The sequence below is a fragment of the Takifugu flavidus genome, chromosome 10 (assembly GCF_003711565.1).
Source record: "Takifugu flavidus isolate HTHZ2018 chromosome 10, ASM371156v2, whole genome shotgun sequence".
NCBI lineage: Eukaryota > Metazoa > Chordata > Actinopteri > Tetraodontiformes > Tetraodontidae > Takifugu > Takifugu flavidus.
This window is the reverse complement of record NC_079529.1, coordinates 3,922,020-3,944,724: the sequence shown is the minus strand read 5'-3', so window position 1 is coordinate 3,944,724 and position 22,705 is coordinate 3,922,020. Positions and strand designations below refer to the sequence as shown.

Here is a 22,705-nt window from a genome sequence, read left to right as displayed (position 1 = left end):
CTAATACGCCCACACACAAAGAAAAACCTCTGATGCCTGCGGTGACTGAATGCTTTTTGGGGGGGAGGTGACAGTGAGGAAGAAGTGTCACGCTTCTTTGGAAAGGAAGGGCAAGCCCAGCCTTTTCCCTGGACAGTTGAATCGATGCTTTCACTTCCTCCGTCTCTCAGAAAAGCATTTTTATGCTAGATCAAATCACATCACTTGCTATCGCTACTTAGGCAAAGTGTTCTCTCTCCCTCCTTCTCCCTTTCCAGGCCCCTTAATTTTCTGCTTTTCTTTTTAAGAAAATCTCTATCCAAGGATATAAGTCCATATTCCTTTCCTATTTCTATCTTCCTCTCCCACCATCTTCCACCCCATCCTCTTTCCCCTCCCCTCTTGCGGCAGACCCTCACGTCTTTAAATGTGGCGTTTAGCGTCGTTTAGCGTGGTCAGAGAGCATGAAAAATGTGACACTTTCCCAGCCGCGGCTGGCTCACGCTCCGGCGCATCTCCATTGTGCTGCTGCATTGTTGTGGATGATTTCTCCTCTGCAAAAACTCTACTGTATGAAACACTCATGCCTGTCTGAGCTTTGGCATGCTCCAGTTATGCTGTAGTGTCGCTGCATTAGCAAGCAAAGGGGAGTGGAGTGGGTTAGAGGGTGGTGGGGGTGAGGGGATGTAGTGTGTGTGTGTGTGTGTGTTGGTGTGTGTGTGTGTGTGCGCGCAAGGCTTGACTGAAAATGGGAGGGGGACTGCAGAGGGTGAACAGACAAATTGTGTGAAAGAAGGGTGATGAAAAGGGGGAAAAAAGCAGTGAAACCATAGAAGACTGATGACAAGAAAAAAAAACCCCACAAAGAAGCATTCTACCCCGAAGAGGGATCTTTGTATCCGGAAAGGCTTTAAATTTATTTTCACCCCACTGTTGGGTTTTGTAATATCATTCCGCTGTGGGTGATTGAATGATAAGGCTGGCTGTAGATCTGCTTTTCACCGCACCTTGGAATAAATTGCAGTTTCCATGACCTCTCCATCTCTGTACCAGGTGATCTCAGCGGCGGGTTTAGCTCCAGAGGCTTTGCAGGTGAGGTTGTGCGGTGTGTGGGCCTTGAGACGGACAACAGGGCCGCCCTCCACCACGGGGTCTGAAGGCGGAACTGCAAAGGAGAACAAGCATATAACTCAAAAAACAGCAAAGGGAAAGAAAGTCATTACAGCTCAAGGCTAGCACAAAGCCACAAAGAAGTCACCCCGATATTGAGTTTTCTGCTGTTCTTAGCTCAGCGTCAATATATTGAAACAGCAAAAGAAGCAAACAATATCTCCTCAAGGCCGTGTGTGTGTTAAACAAGGTGCAGTTTCAGGATAGAAAAGAGCACAGCAGCACTGGTTGTGGCTTAGTTATTTATTTCCCTTCTTGGGAGTAACATTATTACACCATTTGCTCTTACTCTTGCAGAGCGATGTTTCAACTGAATTGCTTATTTGTTCATTTATTTGCATGGTTTCTCACGTACCACTGGCACGCCAAGCATGCCATCCCTGATGAAGGCGTCTCCTCCCTCCCCGACCAATAAGAGAAGGCGTAAACATGGGTTTGTGTTGGCCTTTCTTGCTCCCTCCACCGAACCAATTTCACTTTGTGTATCTGAATTGTCAGAGGTCCTTCCGCTGCCGCGGCACGGACACTAATGGAATCCGAGTGCTAGGTGATTTTAATTTCCATGCCGATTCCCCTGACTACACTCCTGCCGCTGACTCCTTTGACTGTGCGGGATTGCTTCGGTCCCATCTGGCCAGAATGTTTTACACGCACATGCACAGGCATATTTCCCTCACTCCCTCCAAGATATGACTTCACCTGATTCTTCGGAGTAATACCGGGCTGAAATACACCAAAGGCTCATCAACCAAGTGCTGTGGAATAAGAACTTAACGTATGGGGGCATGTTTTTGTTGTGGTTTATGTTTATTGCTTTGGTACCTATACGTGGGCCCGTGTGTGGGCGTGCGATGAGTGTACTGCTCTATGCTGCTCAGAGCGGTGGGCTGCTGAGCACAGGTGTGATTTTTAACCTTTCTTTGAGTGAAATAGCTTTTTCCCTCCTTACTGCTGGTGATCAGATCACATCTCTGGGCTCATGTTCACCTCCTGCCTCCTTGAACTCACGCTTCACAGTGGCGACAGATTGCGTTGGTGCACAATTCTCTCCTTTGCTGCCTATTTCTGCTCTTGGGCGCTTGTGTGGACAATCGGAGGGACTAATTAACGACTGAGGTTCCTTTGCGTGCCACCAGATGCCAGCAGTGCTTTTCCCATGCCAATTCCCAGGAGACCCTCCTTCCCGACTCAGCCCTCCTGCACCTCCAAACGTAGATCCCTCACACCACGAAAAAAAACAAAAACACCTTCGCTGTCGACAAATGCTGTAGCTCACTGTAAAATGTGCGAACGGTGCAAATGCTGACTTTCAAGCAGCCGCACGAGTCATTTATGACTACGGCAATCACATTATCCAAGACATCCAAAGTCTTGGTTACCCCTACTTGCAGCACACTGGTTGAGCTCAATTGTTTGGGATGTTTCTGCAGTGCACACTGGCTTTTTACCAACTGTTGTAAACCATATAAGTAGATTTGAAATGGGTGTAGCAGTGATTGAAGCATGAAGATCTCGTTTGAAGAGTCCAGAGATTTGAGTCCAAATCACTTGATTTTTCACCATTTTCTACAGTATTTTGCATATGTTTCATGTCGTGCTGGGATTAAGACACTCCCCTGATTGTTCCCCATCGCTGCCAGCCTGCAGGCTTTGGCACGAAGGGATGGCCGCGAGGATCATGCGTGAGCTGTGTGAATCTTACCTAGTACTGTGAGCTTGGCGCGGTGGGAGCGCAGCCCTGCCTGCGTTGCCTGACACTCATACACCGCGTCATCCGCCAACTCTGCTGAATCGATCAGCAAGCTGTGCTCGCCTGATACCGGGTCACCCATTAAGGAGTAGCGGGTCCAGCCTGTGTGAAGCCAGCAAAGAGAATAGAGTCAGAGACAAAACCGACCAGCAAACACCCAGTGTGAAGAGACTATAAAATGAAAGGACTTGCGGCTCGAACAAAGGGGAGGAAAAGTGTGGCGAGAACCTGCAGAACTCAAATGAAAGGAGCAGCACCGGCCCGAGCCAGGATTTTAGCTGTGTTCTTTCGCTAGGGGATTGACGCGCAACATGTGGGGTGTGTGCGGGTGGGAGGGGTGCTGTGTGAGGAGTTTGTCCTTTAAACACAGATGCAATAAAGATGGAGGTGGCCGGGGTCAAAAGGAAAGCTTTCCCCTCCTTTCTACTCTGTCACACATTTAAATGTCAGCGTGTGACAAAAGACAATTGATTATCTACCTTCCCTCAAGACCCTTAAAATGCTAAGCATCAAATTAAAGTTTGGTGTGTGCAGCAGCAGCAGTGGATGTGTCTATCAAGGGACCTGGTAGACAAATGTGGGTTAGTGGAAAGAATAATACCTGGGAGGTCTCTCTCTCCACCCAGCGCCAGGCCGTCTTTGGTCCACTGCACCATCCCACGATATCCCACGATGACACAGGGCAGGGTGACGGGATGACCAGATATCACCACCTGGTCCTGGGGCTGCTGGGAGAAGTAGGCAGCGTGTGTGGTGGCTGCAGCAGAGAGAAATGAAGGCACATGCGTGAATAAAACATCTCTAGTGCTTCACATAATTCACTGATTCACAGTAAACTGGCATAAAAGACTCTATTGGAAGATAGGCAGGATAATGAAAAAAGGTCAAATAAGAGCAATCTCAACTCAACTGATTTGCTGCTTTCGCACATGCCGAGAGTGGAAAGAAAGGTAAATATATGCTTTTTTCCCTGTGAATGAAGCCTCTTCCAGAAAACGTCAGCTGTGATTCATAACTTATTTAACTCTTTCCCAAGGCCATATGGTTATGTGCTTGCTAACATGAAATAACTTATTATGAGTGGGAGAATCTGCCACTCTTTCAGCGCACTTTTTGTAAAAATGGATGTTAAACAATCTGAACTCCATTAAAGATCCCGGGGGAGCCATCCTTCTGAGCACACTGGGAGTCAGCAGGGACACCTGCTGCCGTTCTGCCAAGTGTTTAAGTGCGAGGCGCAGTGTGCCTGGATTGGCTGGCCCGCCTTCACACACAGAAACGTGGCGTGAAGGTGGGATCCTTTCTTCCAACTGTTTGAGCCACCATGCTAAAGATTGAGTATTACAAACCCCACTGGCAGGGAAAGATGGCAGCACTCCAGAGGTAACTAATCCATAGGGTGAGGTGGGTGGGGGGGGGGGGGGGGTAAGGCGGTTGGTTATCTGAATGTCTGTGTGAGTTGGGAAGAGGGCTTAAAAAACCCTCGCCTTATTCTTCTTCTATTTCTTTGTTGCTCAGTGGAGAATAGAAGGGAAGGGGGACAGAGGAGGATAAAGAGGGTCCTATTCAGCCATGCTAAGCCCCCCCCAAATGCTTCTCTTTGGTGGGAGTGCTTAAACAGACAGGCTCGCTCCCCCCCTCAACAACGAAGAAAGGCACTGAAAGGAGGGCAACATACGGCGGCCAGAGACGCGATATTGTCCCCTTGTCCCTCTCTTTTAATAGGCCTCTTCATTTCCAATCAATCCTGCTAAATGCAAGTTTAATAGCTTTTCAATAGCAGCTTTCCCCCCAGAGGGTAGCAGGGATTCTCTCTCACCCCTTTTCTCTTTGCCCGTCTCCCCCCCTCCACTCCCTGCTCCGTTTTTTCTTTCGTTATGAAAGAGGGGCTTTCCGAGGTTGTTGGCAATGTTTACTGCTCACTCAATTATTCACTTCATCTGGGGGTGCACTGCGGCCTGAACCCTACCCCTCTCCCTTTGCACCCTTCCGCCCGTGTCTCCCAACAGCACATTGAAGCCATGGAACAGCGAGTTCATCAGGAACGTGAGCCTTTTTCTCATGGCTTAGACCATTGTGGTTCTCTATAATGGCCTCGAAGCCACTTCACACCTTTCTCCTGAGCTGAAACATGTGTTAAAACACAAGTTTGACAGATCAGAGAATAATATGTGATGGCTCGGCAAGGATTCTTCCCATACATTTTGTTTCTATCAAGCCCAGGATGCTAACAGGTATGTGTGTCACGCACGGTGCATCAAAAGAGCCCAATTCCAAAGCGTCAATGAGAAGTGAAACGTCTTCTAGCCGAGGCTATTAGGCGTTTAGCGAGGGCTGGCGTTTCCCATCAGGCCTTCAGAAAAGCAGATTTTACAGTCTGCCAACACGTCCCTCACATTCTGCCGTTATGAGCTATTGAGCGGTTTCATTTGTCTTCCCTCGCTGAGCAAGTTGAGGACTTGCCTCTCCTCCAGCGCCGTGACCATTTTTAAACACCTCGCCTAGAACATCTAAACGCTCACAAAGGCCTGTAATTCGGTGCATTGGTTGATTGTTCGGATGGATTACTTGCACCGGATTGTTTCGCTTTTACTTCACCCACACATGATTTTTCATGCTCACATATGGCAATTAACATCGAGTGCGAGCGCAGGCATACAGATATAGAGCACAGAGTACAGCTGTGGCGAATGGCTTCACACCATATGAGTGATTCATTGCTCTCCAGATCCCTTTTTGAAAAAAAAAAGCTCCACAGAACATATCGACTGGCTAATGACTCATGCCAGATTCCTTTAATTCCTCCTTGCTGAATTAGACAATTCTTTGACGGTGTATTAGCAGCTTAATTACATGAATATGTTTCTGACGAGGAGAGGAGGAGGAGGAACATAACCAGACAAAGAAGCGGCAGGAGACGCAGTCAGAAAAAGTGAGCCGTGGGTGTACGGAGTGTGTTCTTGGTGTGCCGTGATGTCACGGTTACACATGGATGTGCTGAAACAGGCGAGCGGCGTGACTCCAAATGATGAGCTTGTCTTTTGGCTGCGATTGAATCACGCTTTATAAAGGGTCTGAATTCCCTTCACGCAACCTTCCTGCAGTGGATGTAGGTTTATTCACCGTGAATGTGTGCATTACAGGTTAATTGAGATGTGTTCAAGGTCATTACAAGGCCACTGAACTGAGTTAGATTTACTGTAGCCTTGTTGACCTAAAAATACTTCCTCTCTTTTCTACTTACATTGTGTATGTGAATATTTGTGTGTGTGTGTGTGTGTGTGTGCGCGCGCTTTTGCAATCCTCACTAACAAGGTCAAAACACATTTGGCCTGATGCATTTAAATCCGGATTTCTCAGAATGGAATATCATCTCACATTGCTGCAAAGAACCAAGTTGGTGTGTTTGTGTTTGTGTCTGTGTGCACATGCGCCCGTCAGGTACGTTTATATCTGTGAATGTGTCAATGTGTGAGCATCTAATGTGTGAATGATCCTGGAGGGTGCGGTGGCGTTAATAGGGAAAGCGACTTGCATTTAGCGGTCACTTTGACTGCTTAACCCCCCCCCCCCCCCAAAAAAAAGAAATTAAAAAACAGACCTCTGTGACACACACACAACCTAAGAACTTTGCGTCCACCCCGTCACTGCCTCTCTCCCTCCTCCCTCCCTCCTTCATCCTCCCTGATGCGCTCACATCAGGACGAGATGGACAGATGTCAACGATGATTCGTCCACTGTTAGACATCTGCCCTGATAGAATTAGACTGAATCAGACACTGGTGCGCGCGGGTGCCGCTGCGCGTGTGCCGCTGCGCGTGTGCATGCGCCGGCCATGATGCTTAAGACTGACAACGATAATGGCACAGCAGATGACCTTTTAGATGAAGCAGAAATCTAACGCACAGTTGTACTTTCCTAGCATACGCCGGCAGTGCGGTCATAATCTCTTATGCCATTTTGGTAATCTAAAGCTTTCCAGGCCGTAAATCATTTTAACCCACCGATGGAAGAGTCAGGTCCTTCAAATAAAACTAACATTAGACAGTGTGTTGCGGCTCTACTGGTGCACTCCACTCCCCATTTCCCTGCGCGTTCACAATGACACTCAACTGCATATGCTCGCTCAATCCCAGTGAAGAGGGTTCCTATTTTGGTCTAGATTTTCCTCCCGTGCCCTCATTCCCATCCTGCGCAACATGCAGTCCTATGGGGTCTATAAATATGAGTGCTCTTGACTTGGTTTGGACAATTTTCTCTGTTCACTAATAATTTAAAATGGGGGGGGGGGGGGGCTCAAAAAGTAAAAAATAAAAAACCCAGCTATCAATGGGCACTTTTGCCTCAGCACTGAGGGCAAAATTCTGTAACCCAACTAGGAGTTTTCTTCACTGAGGGTGAAGATGCCACAAGAAAATGGGAAAGAAAACACATGCACACACACACACACACACACACACACACACACACACACACACACACACACACACTCATATGAAGCTGCAGCACAAAACAAGGCAATTGGCAAAAAGTGTCAGGCCTGGAATAAACAACCCCCCTCCCTAAATGCCATCCATTGTGCCTTGTCTAGATAAGGTTTCTAAATCAGGCTGGAAAATGCGAGCTCCATTTCTCTCTGCGTGGAATTATTATCCCTTTGTTTTGAGTCAGGCTCTTTTGTGTTCCTCTGTGTGTGTGTGTGTGTGGGGGGGGGGGGGGTTGTGCGTAAAGTAGACAGTAGTGCTGAGGTAGCTGAACTAAACAGCTTCTCCCAGAGGAGACCCTGCGTCCATCTCTTGTTTGATCTGGCTACTAAGCTCATTACCATGATTCCTACAGAAGTTCTGAAGGCCTGAATTGGGCTAACAGCAGATACCACCCACCCGCTTGTGGCTGTGTGGCACCCGACACATGTTGTACATGTGCTAGCGCCTCGGTGTGTCCTCTCCCGCCTGGGTCACCGCAAAGCCAACCTGACTTTAACTGCCACAGATGGCTGCCTTTCTTGCACCTTCATACATCATGACCTGTTCATTCCTCTTTCTCTCCCACACTGCATTCCAGCTGCCCCCCCCCCCCCCCCCCAAATACACAGGCACACACTCTCGCTATCCCCTGTTGCCCTTTCTATGCTTTTGTGCCCAAATTGCAGTCTAACAGCCTTTTAAGAGCTGTTTTGCTGGAGTTTAATCCTCCTCTTTCAGCCTTTATTCCATTGTGAAACTCTTGGCTCGGCCATTTTTAGAGCCTGGAATCGTTCATCCACCCGGACCACACCCCCCTCCCTCCCTGTGCTCTGCCGATGTCCCTCACCCTGGGCATTCCCTCTCCCCTCTGCAGCCCTCTGAAATCCCTCATCCACTCATTCCTCAGTTTATCACTCGGCGTCTCCAGTCAGTGAGCCATGATCCCTGAAATCAATGCCAGCCAGTCCTCCTCTGAGAGTTATATTAGGTGTTACTAATTGTTGATTTGCTTTCTCTGCCTCTGTGTGCAATCACTCTGCTTTTCCCAGCTCGGTGTCGCTTGTCATCTCCTGCCAGCCTCGTCCCCCCGTGCGTTCCCTCCTTGCCTCTTTTTTTGTGTCCCCTGTCCTTTTCTCTCACTCTCTGCATCCCTGGTGTGAAAATCACAGGGGTTTGTGTCGGCTTGTCAACACAGCACTCAAGAAAGACGTCTGGAGGGAACAACAGGGGTGGAGGGGGGGGGGCGGTGAGAGGAAGAGAGTTACTGCTTGTTCCAAAGACCGGAAAAAGCGAGGAAAGGTGAAAAAATGAAAAAAGTAGGCTCCTGTCAGCTTCAAATTGCGAAGGAGCGGGCCTGAGAAGGGATTGATGAAAGGCTATAATCAGTTTGTCTCTGAGGACGTCGGTGCAAGCTTGTCTTTTGTCCATCGAAGAGCACAACGTTCAACGTGGTGCTGAAACAGTGGCAGGATTTGGGTACCCGATGCACGGGGATGCACACCAGAATGGAAGAGGCTGTCAAGTGCATGTGAACGTGTCACTGCTGCTGTATAACGGGCCATAAATACACTTCTTATACTGTCTGTGTCCGCATACACACACACACACACACACACACACACACACACACACACACCACACACACACACACACACACACACACACACACTCTTTGGCTGTCAGTAGAACTGGAAATAAAAAGCCATTTTACAAAACAGACAAAAGGGGCGGGAGTCAGCGGCGGCTGTATGGAATTGTCTGCACCCACATCAGCCACCAGTGATGACATAATGTTGACCGAGCTGCTCTTGTCATTTTCATGTCGCTCCCCCTCTATTTTCACTCCGAGACAACTGCTGGCTGGATCCCTGTCACAGTTCCACGGCCCCTTCACGCCCTCGTCTCTTCCCTCCATCTCCTGCTTTTCCCTCTTCCCCGGTTTACCTCACCCACCCCACCACCTTGGTGTTTGGATGGAACGGCTTTCACTATAATTTACGGTGCTTTTAAAACATTAATGTCTTGTGCTGTTTATAGAAGCCTGGTTTTAGTGTGGGTAGCACAGCTGAGGTAGTGGGTAAAACAGAGACTGTACACAGCCTGTGACATCCCAGCTCCATAAAGACACATGGCAGGGTTAATCCAGTATCGAGTGTGAGTAAATAATCGGTGTACACTTCATAAAACAATGAAGAGATCACGACAAAATTGCCTCTGTCTCTTGCCTTTTCTAAAAGGCAATGAGAATAAAAACAAAGGAATTCTTTACATAGATCCAGTATTAGGGCTCTGGGCCTAATGCCCTGGAGTGTCAATTAATTTAGTCTAGGGATTTGCAGCCTATTCTTCCTAATTGAGCCTAGTGGAGACCCCTGTGGCTCCCCATGATTGGAAGTGGTGCCTTTCATAATTAATATTTTCCCCGACTTTATTATTATTTTTTAATGAGGTGGTAATGTAAATGTATGCATCTCATTATTGTTAAAGAACCATCTACACTATTGTTCAGGTCTGTGGTGTTTACCATGAATAAGGGAGTGAAGGGAAGTGGCAACAGCACATTAAAGTCAGACAACTTTGAGCGGGTGTGTTTGAATACGAAGCGGAGCTTGCTCAATGAGAGTCTCATTAGTATTGCCTAATATGTGTGTTTTTAAAAGCTTATAGGTTAAGGCCCGACTTGCCTCCATTTCACTGGAGCCCTCTTTAATTTGGTGTATAATTCTCTTTGTCAGCAGCTGACAAGAGCCCCTTCAGAGAGAGCGCCGTGCACCCTGCATCCAGTAGAAACAACTGCACAACACGTCTAATTAAACCTGTTTGAGATGCTTCCTCCTCCCGTTCCTTCACCACTTTGGAGAAATGATTTTAGAAAGGCGCTTTCATCCCATCCGTCTGTCCGGAGAACATAACTCCTGGTGATTACACAAATTACCTCCTCTCCCAGGAGAGCCATGGATCCACTGATAACAATAAGTGTGTGATTCACAGTGCTTCCACCTCTCTGTTCTTACAAATGGCCGTCAAATTACCATTTATTAATCACCGTCTGTGGTTAGTCTGTGATCAGGATTTGTGCTAGAGAGGGAAAAAAGCTTTAATTTAGCAGCAATTTTTATGTGCCGCTCATCAGATTGTGTGCAACTTAAATCGTTCCCTTAAAGTTACTGATGACTAAGACCTTCCCAGAAAGGAGGAGGGGTTACCTGCCGACCTCAATACATCCGGCTTTGTGTTAAGAAAAGAAAGGAAGAGGAAAACTAATTTCCTGAAACTCCATTTCTTAAGCGTTGATTAGTGAAAGAGCATAATTAGAATGAAATGTGAAGTCAGGGCTTTTTGAGATTGCGTCGCTTCCTCTGAAAAAAAAAAAACCAGGCCATGATTAATGAATAAATGATTAATGAGAGAACTAATTAATCAATTAATTATTAAGCAAGCACTCTGAACATGAAACGCAGGATGATGGCGAACGGTGGATTTAAGAGATGTTTAGGTTGTGTGTTAACAGGGGGAAAAAAGGATTTAGGATAATCTGCCTGTTTGTTCTGTCGGTTTGTTTTTGTGTTGTGTTGTGGTGGAGGATGTGGAAGGAGGCGGATGGGAGGAGATGGAAGGTGCAGTTGTTGTCTTGAGCTTCCTGAGTCTCATATGAGAGCACTGACCTCAAAATGCTGAACAGCTTCACCATATAGATATCAGGATCAGGGCTTTAGGTTAAGTAGGAGTCAAGCTGCTTAAAGTTTTCGACATTTGCTACCCAGGCGGACGGCTCGTGTGTGACACCTCTAAACAGTGAGCTGAAACGTTCCCTTCTTCTCCCAGTCCCTTCTCCCACCCCTTTCTTTAACTAGGACATCGCATCAATCTTTGATAATCTTCAGTGAGGGTCTCTCCGGTATGACCAGGCTGGGGAGACGTCACAGCTGGGTTTGATGTGGCCAATGTGGACTGAAACTGCACTGTACAGGACTGTTTCGTGGGACGTTTGACCTTTTTTTGCAGTTTATTCATCGCTGCCATAAAAGACTGTATGAACAATAAATGTCCCCACCAGAAACCCCTCACACTTTATTCGATGACTCCTTCTATACCTTTTTTGCAGTGCTGGTGGGGGCTTTTTCCAGGATGAAGAAAGTCTTCAGAGCTGATAAACAACAAGATTCGGGATGCAAAATATTATTTTATAAGTGCACGAATTTATTATTTCTAATAAAATGCAGCATTACCCTATAAAGCTGCCTTTTAACCCCACCTCCCCAAGACACCCGAAAACACATCCTCAAAGCAGGAAACATGAGAGAAAGATCTTTCATCCCTGCATATCTTGCCTGGCATTTTCTGCTGGCCTTATTAACAGAGTTGTGAGTGACAGAAGCAGAGTGTTCCGGGGGAATCTCAAGGGGCTTTGATAGATGTGATGGCGCCTCAGCAAGCTGAGGGCAGGATCATGCTTACGTTTATCTGCGTTAAGTGCTTTGTAAACTTCTTTGTCTCCTATTTTCCCTCTATCTGTCTCCTAGCCTATTGTTTTTCAGTGTTTTTCCACAGACACAGGGTGAACGGGTGATGCATTCTAGCCCGGTCACACCATGGCATTGCCGATTTCCTCAGAGCCAACGGGCTGTGAATAGGTCTTTGTCGTGCTGTGGGGTGGGGTGGGGGGCGGCGCATTGACTGTGAAAACCTGGACATATGGCGGCTGTGTGCTGGGATGTATCAGACAGAGAATGCCAGGGGTTGGGCTCCCGACCCTTGCCTGGTGCCTGGTCTTTAACACCTTACCGGCTACACCCAAGTGTCTGACCTTCTAAACTTAAACACCTTATTGTGTGGGCTGTTCGAAGGGTGTGGTTCTTTTGGATTTTACATGGGATGACTGGTTCAGTTAGGGGTGGATATGTACCGTGTGACTGTTTTCCCAAACATGCAGCATGCGCCGTTTCTCAGACCACAGCAATGCGCACAGATGGAGACACTTTACGGTGCAGTGTTTGCAAGGCAGGAGTAAACAGTGCCTGTATCTTTGATAGCCAGACTTCTACAGAGAAGCCTTCCCATGTCCTGTTGTGATAAGGCTGTTAATTAAGTGTCCAACAGGAACGTTTAGAGCTTCCACTACGGTTATATCATCACCCACACAGAATCACAATATGGAAATTAGTTCTTTTGTGGTCCTCACACCTAAACATCCTCTGAGGACAACAAACCACACTCTTTTGCTTATTCTATCCCCCCCAAAACATAACTTTTTTGCAGGTCACGTTTACAGGGAGGCCTCTGGTTTGTGGCTCTGATAAACAAGTGGACGATAAGCCCATCTGGCGAGATGATCGATCATTAGACAGTGTGTGGAGATAACTTCCAGCTTGGCCACTGGCTACCACTGATCCCACATCACCCTTTGCAGGATATGGTATGAATCACAGGAAGTTGAGCTTGATCTATATAGATTTTGCTGCTTGATTACAAATGAAAAAAAATCCCATTTGGCTTAGCCACTCTAATGCCTCAGAGCCTTGCTGTGGATGTGTGGGTGCAACCCGTGCATCTATGTGTGTAAAATAATCGTGCTTTAACGGTCCCTTTTTAAAGATTTCTGATATTTGCCGAGACATCTATGCAATCAGTCCTACCTTCGTTCGTTTACTTTGCTCAGGCCATCCAGCTCTTAAATCTTCTCTTCTTGTGGGAGTCATCTTTTAAATCTTAATTAAAACAGACTCCAAAGCCCCCCCCCATCCTCCCAGGGGCTGGCTGAAAGCAGCTTAGAACAATCAAGAGGACGGATTAGAAGTGAGAAGAAAAGAAGAGAAGAAGAGACGCAAGGGGGGAGAAAAGCGGGGCGGTGGAGAAAACAACAACTAGAGTGGAGCGCCTGAGAAAAATATTGAGTGGAGAGCAAGAAATGACCCCTTTCCTTCATCCTCTTGATCCTCTCCCCCTTGCCCCATCACTCCATCCTCACCTCTCTCTGGAGGGCTCTGGAATCTTGGCCTGACCTATTGACATTAAGCTTCTCAGCAGATTAAGCGACGAATGGAGCCTCTGGAAAAGGGTAAACACTCTGGAGGAACAATGACCAACAGGCGGCAACCTTATTGGATTCTAATTAACTGCCAGGAGAAATGGCTGGGGGCATGTTAAGTGCTGTGGGACACACGTTAGAGCCCCACATCTCAGATTTTTCACCACACATCACTTTGATTCCTTAACATCCCTCGTAAAGACTCTTCATTGTCTATATATTTCTATATACTTTTATTTGAATGTGCTGTATTTGCCAGCAGTTCCATAAACAGTTTGGTAAGCACTCTTACAAGAGCCATCCTTGGTCGCTAAACTCTTTCTTTTGTTTGCATGCTGATCTCTGTGCCCCAAAGGTAGCCATTTGAGCGATGGGGTTAAAACAAGCTGAAAAACAGGGAGCTATAATCTAATCTTGGAGCAACTGAATTATTGGAAGTGAGGGAGAGGGATGGAGGAGAGCGGAATCATTTTTCTGCAATTCCCCTGGGAAACACCCTCCTGGAGGGCAGTGAAACAGAAAGGAACTGTGGTCCCACCCCCCTGGGTTCTGAAAACACATTTATTTTCACTTTATTCCCCCTCGTGCATCTACCAATTAAACCAAAACACTAATTTCAGTTCAAGCAGGTCTCTGTATGTGCGACCCTTATGTAGTGCTTTTCAAGTCTTTCGGCGGCCCCCTGATTAGGCAAACTCACAATGGTGCTGTAGTTCCTGGGGTTACCCTGTATGGAACCGCCACTAATTAGACCGGTCTCATTAATGCAGCAGTGTGGGAGAGAAAAGGCTCTGGTCATCGAGGGTTGAGCGTTGACACAGGAGGGGGAGCAAAAAAGCAATGCCCTGCAAAAGAAAGGCCCTCTTCACCTCAGCAGGCATTTAATGAAATTCCTTCATTGTTGTGAAAACACACACACCCAAATACACACACACACAAACCGTTTCACACTTCAGCACAAATACAGGTGCTAACACTGCGGCTATATCGTGAACCTGTTGCTTGTTCGCACATTACCCAGGATTAAAGCAGCTGGAAGGAGACGGGACCAGAGAAGCCATTATTTGTGGGACAAAATTGCACCCCAGTAATATGTTTGTCCACTGGTGAAGCTGACAGAATGGTGGACTCATCCATTTCGTAAAATAGAGGAATCTCTTCCTTTGACACCATCATGAGAGCTACTTTGCAACCCTCACACATTAAAAAAAAAAAATCAAAGTTGGAAGGAAATGAATCGAAGCTTCAGTTGGGCTCCTGGCCTGGAGGTATAGAAGGGATCCACATGACTGGTGCCCATTTCCACACCATTACAGCAACAGTCATGGCTGTAATTGGTTGAATTGGGCCATTGATTTCATTCTTGCAGCCTCTTTCCACCCAACAAACTAGTTTGGGCCAGTTCTGAGACACTTTCAGTTCTTTTTAACAAAACATCACATGCTCAAAGAAAGCTTATACAAGACTTAAATTTAGCACCATGGTGAACACGAGCACACGCACACTCCTCCTAGTTTCTCGGGATTTAGACAAAAGACTGGGTTAAATTGTCTTTTAAAGAACTCCCTGAGATAATAGGAGGGTTGACCTGAGCTACCAGCATGTCAGAGGCCTGTTAAGAGAAAGAAAGGTAGTTAGGCCAAGGTCTGTGGTGCAGTAAATGGTTAATCTAAAGTGTGACGGCTCAAGAGCTTCCATCAACGGACTTCAATAGGCCTCCAATCAAGCCTGACTGCCCCTCAATCTCTGGTCAGCTGTTCCAACTGGCTTGTGATTGAGTAGCTTCATTAATGGCCTATTTATCTTCCTCCGCATCAAGACCGGCGACGCGCCGAACACACCCAAGTACCGCCTCCACTTGAACCTGAGCCGATGCACAACTATGTTGGCACGCTTTAAACCGTCAGCGGTACTAAAGCTCAGATGTGGAATCTTTGTGGTTTATTACAGCAAATGCATCCAGCTTTTCTTTCCTTTTCATGATACAAGCGCAGATTTCCAACAGGTTCACCTTGTCTTGATGTCAAACCTGCTCTGGGCCTTTTAGGCTGCGCTAACATTGCCATGTTGCCTGAACAAAACAGGAGGCCGGGTCAACCCTGACCTCACATACAGAGACCTTCTCAAAAAAGCCACAACAAACAGCTTTCTGTAGCTGTTCTGCGCCTTCGATCAAGAGAGCTGTCGTCTCTTTCTTCTGCTCCTGTTTGCACCTTTCTCTTTTTCCTACGACTTCATCTAACATCTCCCTCTTCCTTTCCTGCTGAGCAGGTGTGTTAAATGAGGTGACTACTAGAGCAGTGCGGGGCTGTGCCTCAGAGTGCTGTCTGAAGAGGGCTTTTCTCTCTTTCCCTCTTATCTTTTATCCCCTCAATCACCCCATCTCCTTTACGCTCACTTTCCCTCCCCCTTATCCTTCTCCACCCCCATTACTTCTTTTAATGTGTTCCCACTCACTCCTAAAAGCGAAACAGAAAGGTCCAAGATTCTGTGCCATTAGAATTCATCTACACCTCTCTGTCTATCTTCTTGTGCATCTCTTTCTCATCCTATTGTCTACTTAGCTTTATGTCTAATTATGCTGTCTCACTTATGTAATTAGTGCAAAAATAAATGGCTGCTGTATCTTTGTCTTTTCCCGTCACCCCTCCCACTGCAGCCTCTGAGAAAACAAATTATGAAGAACAATAGGTACAAATGGCTTCTGCACCAAACCACATGATGGATGCAGCCAGGGCTCCCTGCATCTCATCCCTTCCTGTTTTCCCTCATCCTCTCTCACTCTCCTTTCTCCCCCCCGCTCTGTTTTCACCAGCTCTATATCTCTGTTTGGAAATGGGATGCTCTCTCACCCAACCACCTGATCATTGTATGGCTGCATCATCTGTCTTCCCTTCTTGGCACAAACACTATATTCACACTGACATCATATTGGGCAAGGTTCTTTTTCCATTCCTTTATTTTGCTTTCACTCAGCCCCCCCCCCACCCTGCTGTTGTCTCCACTGGCACTCTCTTCTCCCCTATCCCCAGGAGCTTTCTGTACACTGCCACTGCAAAGCAAACGCCTGGGACTCTCTAAAGCAAACAGCCAGCATCGTGTGCCGTAGCCCCATCTGTGGATAGTCTGAGCAGGGAACAATCAGTCCCTCTCCTCCTCTGCTTCGTTCTCTTCTCATCCCCCCCGGGATCTGCATCGCACTCAATGGCTTCCGTCAGACGGGTGCAATGTGCTGGAACAATGGTTGGGCTGCTTTCTCCAGCAGGAGTGCTAGGTTCACCTCAGCCAGCTTGGGAAGCACTTAGCCATGTGTTTTTGGCTCGCTCGACTTATTGTGGCTTCACAGGAATGTGGTAGATGTGAAGAAAGCCTCACATTATATACTTTCTTTCCTCCAACCTCATACCCCCTCTATGTGCAGACCTGCACACAGCCACTTCCTGTGCACAGATCGAATTTTTAGCCCGAGGTGTCGAGACATCAACTTTCTATTAATCCCCCTCTGACTTGCACCTTTGTTGTTTTTTTCACCTCTGGTGTGCTGGAAAAAAGAACAGCAGGTTTGGATTACACTGAAACATGCATATCCATTACCTGAAATGCTAGGTTCCTGGCGGTAAATCCCTTTGACCTCTCTCCTCCTGCCTTTCTTTTCTTTCTTTATCCAACCCACCCTCCCTTGTTTTCGAATCCGGTCCTGTCTCCACATCAGCTCGCTGTGGCCAAACAGACAGAAGCGGAGTAGCCCCCCTACCTGCCTATAGGCTACATTATTCTTTATGTCTCCGTGCAGCTCAGTAACATAAACATGTTTTGCCAATGAGGGAGGAGCAGTTAAAAGCCCAATCAATAAATTTTGACTGACACCCTTCACTTGACTGCTAATTGGCTGCCTGACAAGAGACAAGTTGTTGAGCTCTGTCCATGTGAGATGTTGGACGGGGAAGGGGAGTTAACAGGCAGTGCAGCGCTTTTCTTAATCTTTCAATGTGCGGCAAATGCAAAGATGGGACCATCAGCAACAGCAGAGGAGACTTTCATGCAAAGACAAAAGGGACTCAAACAGTCTGCTCTCTATTTTGGTTAAGAGTTGAGTCACTAATACAATATTGGCCCTGGCAGTTTGAACATAGCACGAGGAGCGGTTGAGAGAAGAATAACAAAGAAAGCAGAAGAGCACTCGCTTCAAGGAACCAGTAACGGTGGCACCACAAGGGTACGTGATGTTTCCATTGCCAATAAAAGGAGCAGCAAATGGGGATTTTCATGTTTTGCTGAAAGTGTTTTTACCCATAGCTGGTTAGTAAGAGGCGCGTCCTGAGAGCTGGAGCATCATTAATTAGACATTTGGACTTTGACTAATCACTCCACAAAGGGCAAACAGCCCTGAAGATGCCAAACACTCGTCTTAGTTTATCATCCTCTGCCCTTGACCTCTGAGTGTGCCTCTGTGTTGCTTCCCTCGGCTCCTTGTGAGTCATTTGTGGATGTTCTGCACATACCATAAATCATAGTTTTAGCAAGCACCTAAGTGTGAAATAAATGTGGTCTGATGGTTCTGCTAACGGAGAATTTCCAGAACCTAAGCCCAGATTCTCTTTTGCAAGAATCCGTCCTGTACCGAGCGGATGAGAATTCCACAGATTCAGACAATATAGAATATAAATTTCAATTTGCTGTTGGTTTATTTGCCTTGGCAGGAAATGTGAGTTTCTTGTCATGCTGGATAGAAATTGATTGGGAAATAAAATGAACGTGTGCTCCTCTGTGCGTGCAGTTTTCAGTTGTTTGTTCGCTTCTGGGCTCAGGATCTTCCGAGATGGTGCTACATCTCTCTTTAGCTGACAGTGACACTTGCATTTTAAGACAAGATAAATGCAATCCAAGTCTTTTCCCAGAATAGCTGCTAATGTATAAACGTGACTGTTTTCCCTTGGGGGCCTGTTTTAATGACATGCACAGAATCCTGGTTCCTCTGTCTCTCTGTTCTTTCCATTAGTGTGTTTGAATAGACGTATGAAAGAGTAAACAAGTTTGCGCTGCTGTCCTCACCAGTCTGCACTCTGCTAATATACCCTAAAGTGCTCTAATGGGGAAGAAGGCTCTAGGCGGTAGCAGGAAGCTCATGTGTCCCCCATCCCCATTGTCTTATTCCTTGTCATTTCCTCCTAGGATCCTCTGACTGCCCCAGAGGAAGACAAGGTGAGGATGTGCAGAGACAGACACTCACCAGGACAAAAGGAGGCTGGGCATTCAGTTAAAAATAATTCAGGAAGGAGACACGTGCCGTCCACTCTTTTGCTACCTGGCCAACTCAGCTTCCCGTGTCAGCCCATACCAAGGTACACATCAAGTTAAGTTGCTACCAGCTGACAACAAAGCCCGAGGACACGCTGCCAAGTTCTTTATCTGTGTTTACCCGCATGGCAAAGCTGCAAAGCTGATTAGTCACAGGCAACATTATGAACCTCCATTGTTTCCTTTCTCTTCCCACTTTCTCCTTCTGTACACGTAGGAAGTGCGTGCACAAGGATGGGAGAGTATTTGTTTGCAAAGAACAGCGGAGAGACAATGGATTGTGTCCATGGCAAGGCTTTAGGATGTGGCAGACATTGTAATTCTCTATCTTGGTTATTAAATTCTGTTAGTGTTTATCTGCACGAGCCAATGAGTCATGAAAGTGAAAACAAGGCAACGGCGAGCGCTAACAGTTTGTCGTTTGGTTAACAAGCTTAGAGGATCAAAAATAAATAAGGACACCACTACAGCAATGTCGAACTTCCAACCTTTGCTTTCCTTTAAAATAGGAGTGCAAAGTGGGTCAAAATTCATCTATAGGCTTACTTTATGTTTTCCACCTCCTAAATAATGCAAGAGACACTTCTGTTCAAGACTCAGCGGTGTTCACATTCTGCTGCGTCGGCACCTCAGTTGGCCGCGGTTCCTACAGCCAAATTTATCCCGCTTCACCCATTTATCCTTAATTTCTTACCACCCAAAGGATGTATAGAGGAATGACATAAATACAGGGAGACAAATGGAAAGCTTAAATGGGGAGAACGTGTGTGTGTGTGTGTGAGAGGGAGCGATAGAGAGAGAACATGCGTGTGACTTGGAGCGATAAGAGTAACGAGATGAAGAAAAGGTTAAGGATGCTCACTGTTATCCTGCTGCTTGTTGGATTAGTCGCAAAGACATTGGTGACACAGCCCAGCAACACAGCGAGCTCTAACAATATGACAGCACTTCATGAAACATGCAGCGTCCCCTAAAACCAGCCTCTTTGACCCTGTTGCCACAATTATCTGCAAACAGATCTGCAGTATTCCGGAGGGTGAAATGGTCTTTAGGTACGAAAGAGCACAGAAATATGAGGTTCCTTTGTGTGAAAGCTTCGCCTGGCGCCTCTGGCCCATTAAGAGGACGTGCACTCCCATCCTCGTGTCCTGTAGTCTCATTCGCTGCATCCCGGCAGAAGAGCGGCGCGCACATTTCAATGGCGTTACGCTATACTCAGACATGACAGGAAACATGACTTAAGAGGAAGGGAGAGGAACTTTTAATCTCAGCGCAGAGCCTTTGAACTTAGCCCAATGAGACTCAGGCGACCCAGAGCAAAAGGTTCCACAGAGAAGCTTGCCGAAGATTACTCGGAATACTGATGCACTGTGGAATTCAATTCCTCCAAGGGCACTCTCCAAGAAAGTAAATGATCAGGCCGTATTCAGCACATAGAGGTTGGTGCTATGTGCCACGCACACGACATCTCTGTGGCCAGATTTTCATGAGAATAAGTGAATTCTAAAGTCTCTTTGGCTGTAATTGGGGCAGCTGTTATTATTTTGTTATTTGTGTGCGTGTGTGCTTGTGTGCGCGTGTGTGTGTGTGTGTGTGTGGGGGGGGGGTCGGACACGCCACTGTCTGGCTGCTGCGCCTTTTCATCCAGCTGTTGCTAGTCCGTCAGGGAGCAGAGGTCTGCTGGTGTCGGTTCCCTCCCCCAAGCTTTGAATAATGAAAAAACCACATGGAAATCAGAGTCAAAGGTAAATATGACCTCACAACAAAGGCCCGTTTAGCACCCTTGGCCATTTGTGATCTTAAAAAGCTGATCAAAGCGCGCATGCTCCTGATCATGCCAGAGGGGGAAAAACCCTAAATACAGCAGCTAAAAGTCACCTTTGTTCCATTCTGACGTCTCGGTCCTACTGTTGTTTTTCATTGCATTTAGAAATGACCACCTCCTCTCACACTGTTAACTGCAAACTGTAGTTTAGCAACTGGAAATCACTCTGATAAGTCAACAGTTGCTTATGTTAATTGCCAGAAGCTTATTTGGTGCTTCAAGACGTTTGCACAATAAATTAAAAAGACATTATCAGCTGTGTGGAGAGCCTACTGTTCCGTGATGATTCTTATTTTTTATATTCAGTTTTCTGAGATCTCCTGCAGTTTGAGCTCTTCAGTAATAGCAAAGGAAATTATAAATCCGAAAGGGAAAACAACTAATTGTGTTGTCCAATAGCATTTCAATGGTCGGATTTTTGTCTTGAGTAATAACGTTGTTACAGTGTTACTATTGTATGTCTAAAAAAAAATCAAATCTTTAAACAAAGTGCAGCAGGGGTTGTTGGCGGTGTTGTGAGGGCAGACAGGTGCGAGGTATCTCTCCATGTCTTAAGAAAACACGCACACAAGCACACAGTCAGGCATTCTAACCAGTCTCCCTCTCCACACCAAAACGCCACCCCGTGAGGAAGGATGTCCCCATTCACCCAGCAAAGATCGCAATTTGAAATACTACAGAGTTAAAGTTCAGAAGAATTCACTTATCTGATGACTTTACTCTGTCCAACACTGTTTTTGTTTAGATTAAATCAGCGCTGGCAAACTTCGTGGAGAACACGACGCGGAGCCTCTACGGCGCGGTCTTTCTCCGCAGATCTTTAATTTAGCTCAATTTCTTAAGATTCTTCAACCTAAGAATTCACGCTCCCACCGCTAAAACATTGCACAGTACGCACACACACCAAGATGACTTCCGAGTGAAAAACATTTAAAGTGAAACTTTCCTTTCGTGCGCCCAGACCTGCAAAATACAGCCGAAAAACACTCGCGGCTGCGCTGAATTACGCAGTGCCACTTTCGCCCCCAGTTCCAGCTGGGCTCCTAGACACTAAAACCTCCGTTATAGAAACACTCCTTCAAATCTAATTACAAGCAATTAACAGCAGTGAGTTGTAGCACTGCAGCATATCAGCTGCACCCCTGTTTAACCACCGGCTGGATGGCTTGACGCAACGCGCCAGTACGGAGCGCAGTGCACCTCGTCCGCACGAACTAAGTCTCGATTGTAACAGACAAAAACATAACTTACCCGTGACCATAAGGCAAAGGATGAGGTAAAAAGCCGTCATTTTAGTAGATTTGGTCACCGACTCTGTTGCGTGAAAGGATTATCTCGCTCCGTCTCTGCGAATGAACTGAGCTGCTTGTGGTTCCGCCGCGGCACCAGGCTGTCACCGGACTGACGAGCGCGCTGGGGCTGCTTTACGCAGTAGCATCCAGGGTAAAACCAAGTCTGGGTGGTCCGAACGGTCTGGAGACCCTCTGTTAAGAGCGCATCTTCGCAGTTAGTAACTTTCTCCCCCTGAATCGGCTTGTTTTCCCCGCGTGTCCGTTCCCCGTCACGCAGGCACACCTCTCACTTGGAGCAGTCCATGAATGAGCGCTGCGTTTCACGTCTCCACGCTCTTCTTCTTAAAACGCACAGCGCTCCAGAGCGTTTTCTCCTGGCCGGCAATGCGCAATGATGAACACCAGCGAAGTTAACATTCGCCTCTTTTGCTGGAGTCTTCTCTCTCTTTTTCTCTCTCTCTCTCCCTCTCTCTGTCTCTCTCTCCCCTCCTCTCTGTTTACCCGTTACTCACTCTTGCCAGCGATAGAAATGCGCACTGACTGTCATCTGGTGGTATCGGGGTACCGAATCTATCTGGGGCCGCGTGGGTGCAGCTCCCCTGTCTCAGATGCAGGGGGGAGGGGGGTACTCACGCACAGCCATTGGCTGAGCCTCCATCACAGGGTGGGCCTTTTAAACAAATTTCCATTTTAAATCACTGCCTCCCTGTTTTTTGGGTAAAGCAGCCCACTGAGACCAACATCACCCATTCATACACAGACTCTGTATGAGTGTGTACGCTGGTGCTCAAATATGTGCACTATTGATGCTGTAGATATTGTGGATCCATCTCTATATGAGCATCTGTTCCTTCCCTGTAATCTACCGAGTTCTGTAATCTTTCTACTGCAGCTTTG

General features: G+C 46.9%; 1 protein-coding gene across 2 annotated transcripts in view; it reads right to left on the bottom strand.

The window, feature by feature from the left end:
* Positions 1 to 22,385, bottom strand: part of kirrel3l (kirre like nephrin family adhesion molecule 3, like) — a 30,088-nt gene extending 7,703 nt beyond the window's left edge. For both annotated transcript variants that reach the window (XM_057045534.1, XM_057045535.1), the window contains exons 1-4: positions 21,768 to 22,385; positions 3,501 to 3,656; positions 2,852 to 3,001; positions 987 to 1,144 (exon numbers count right to left, since the gene is read on the bottom strand). In XM_057045534.1, coding sequence (XP_056901514.1) covers positions 987 to 1,144; positions 2,852 to 3,001; positions 3,501 to 3,656; positions 21,768 to 21,807 — 504 coding nt within the window. In that variant the 5' untranslated portion in view covers positions 21,808 to 22,385. The remainder of the gene's footprint in view (positions 1 to 986; positions 1,145 to 2,851; positions 3,002 to 3,500; positions 3,657 to 21,767) is intronic.
* Positions 22,386 to 22,705: the final 320 nt, after the last annotated feature.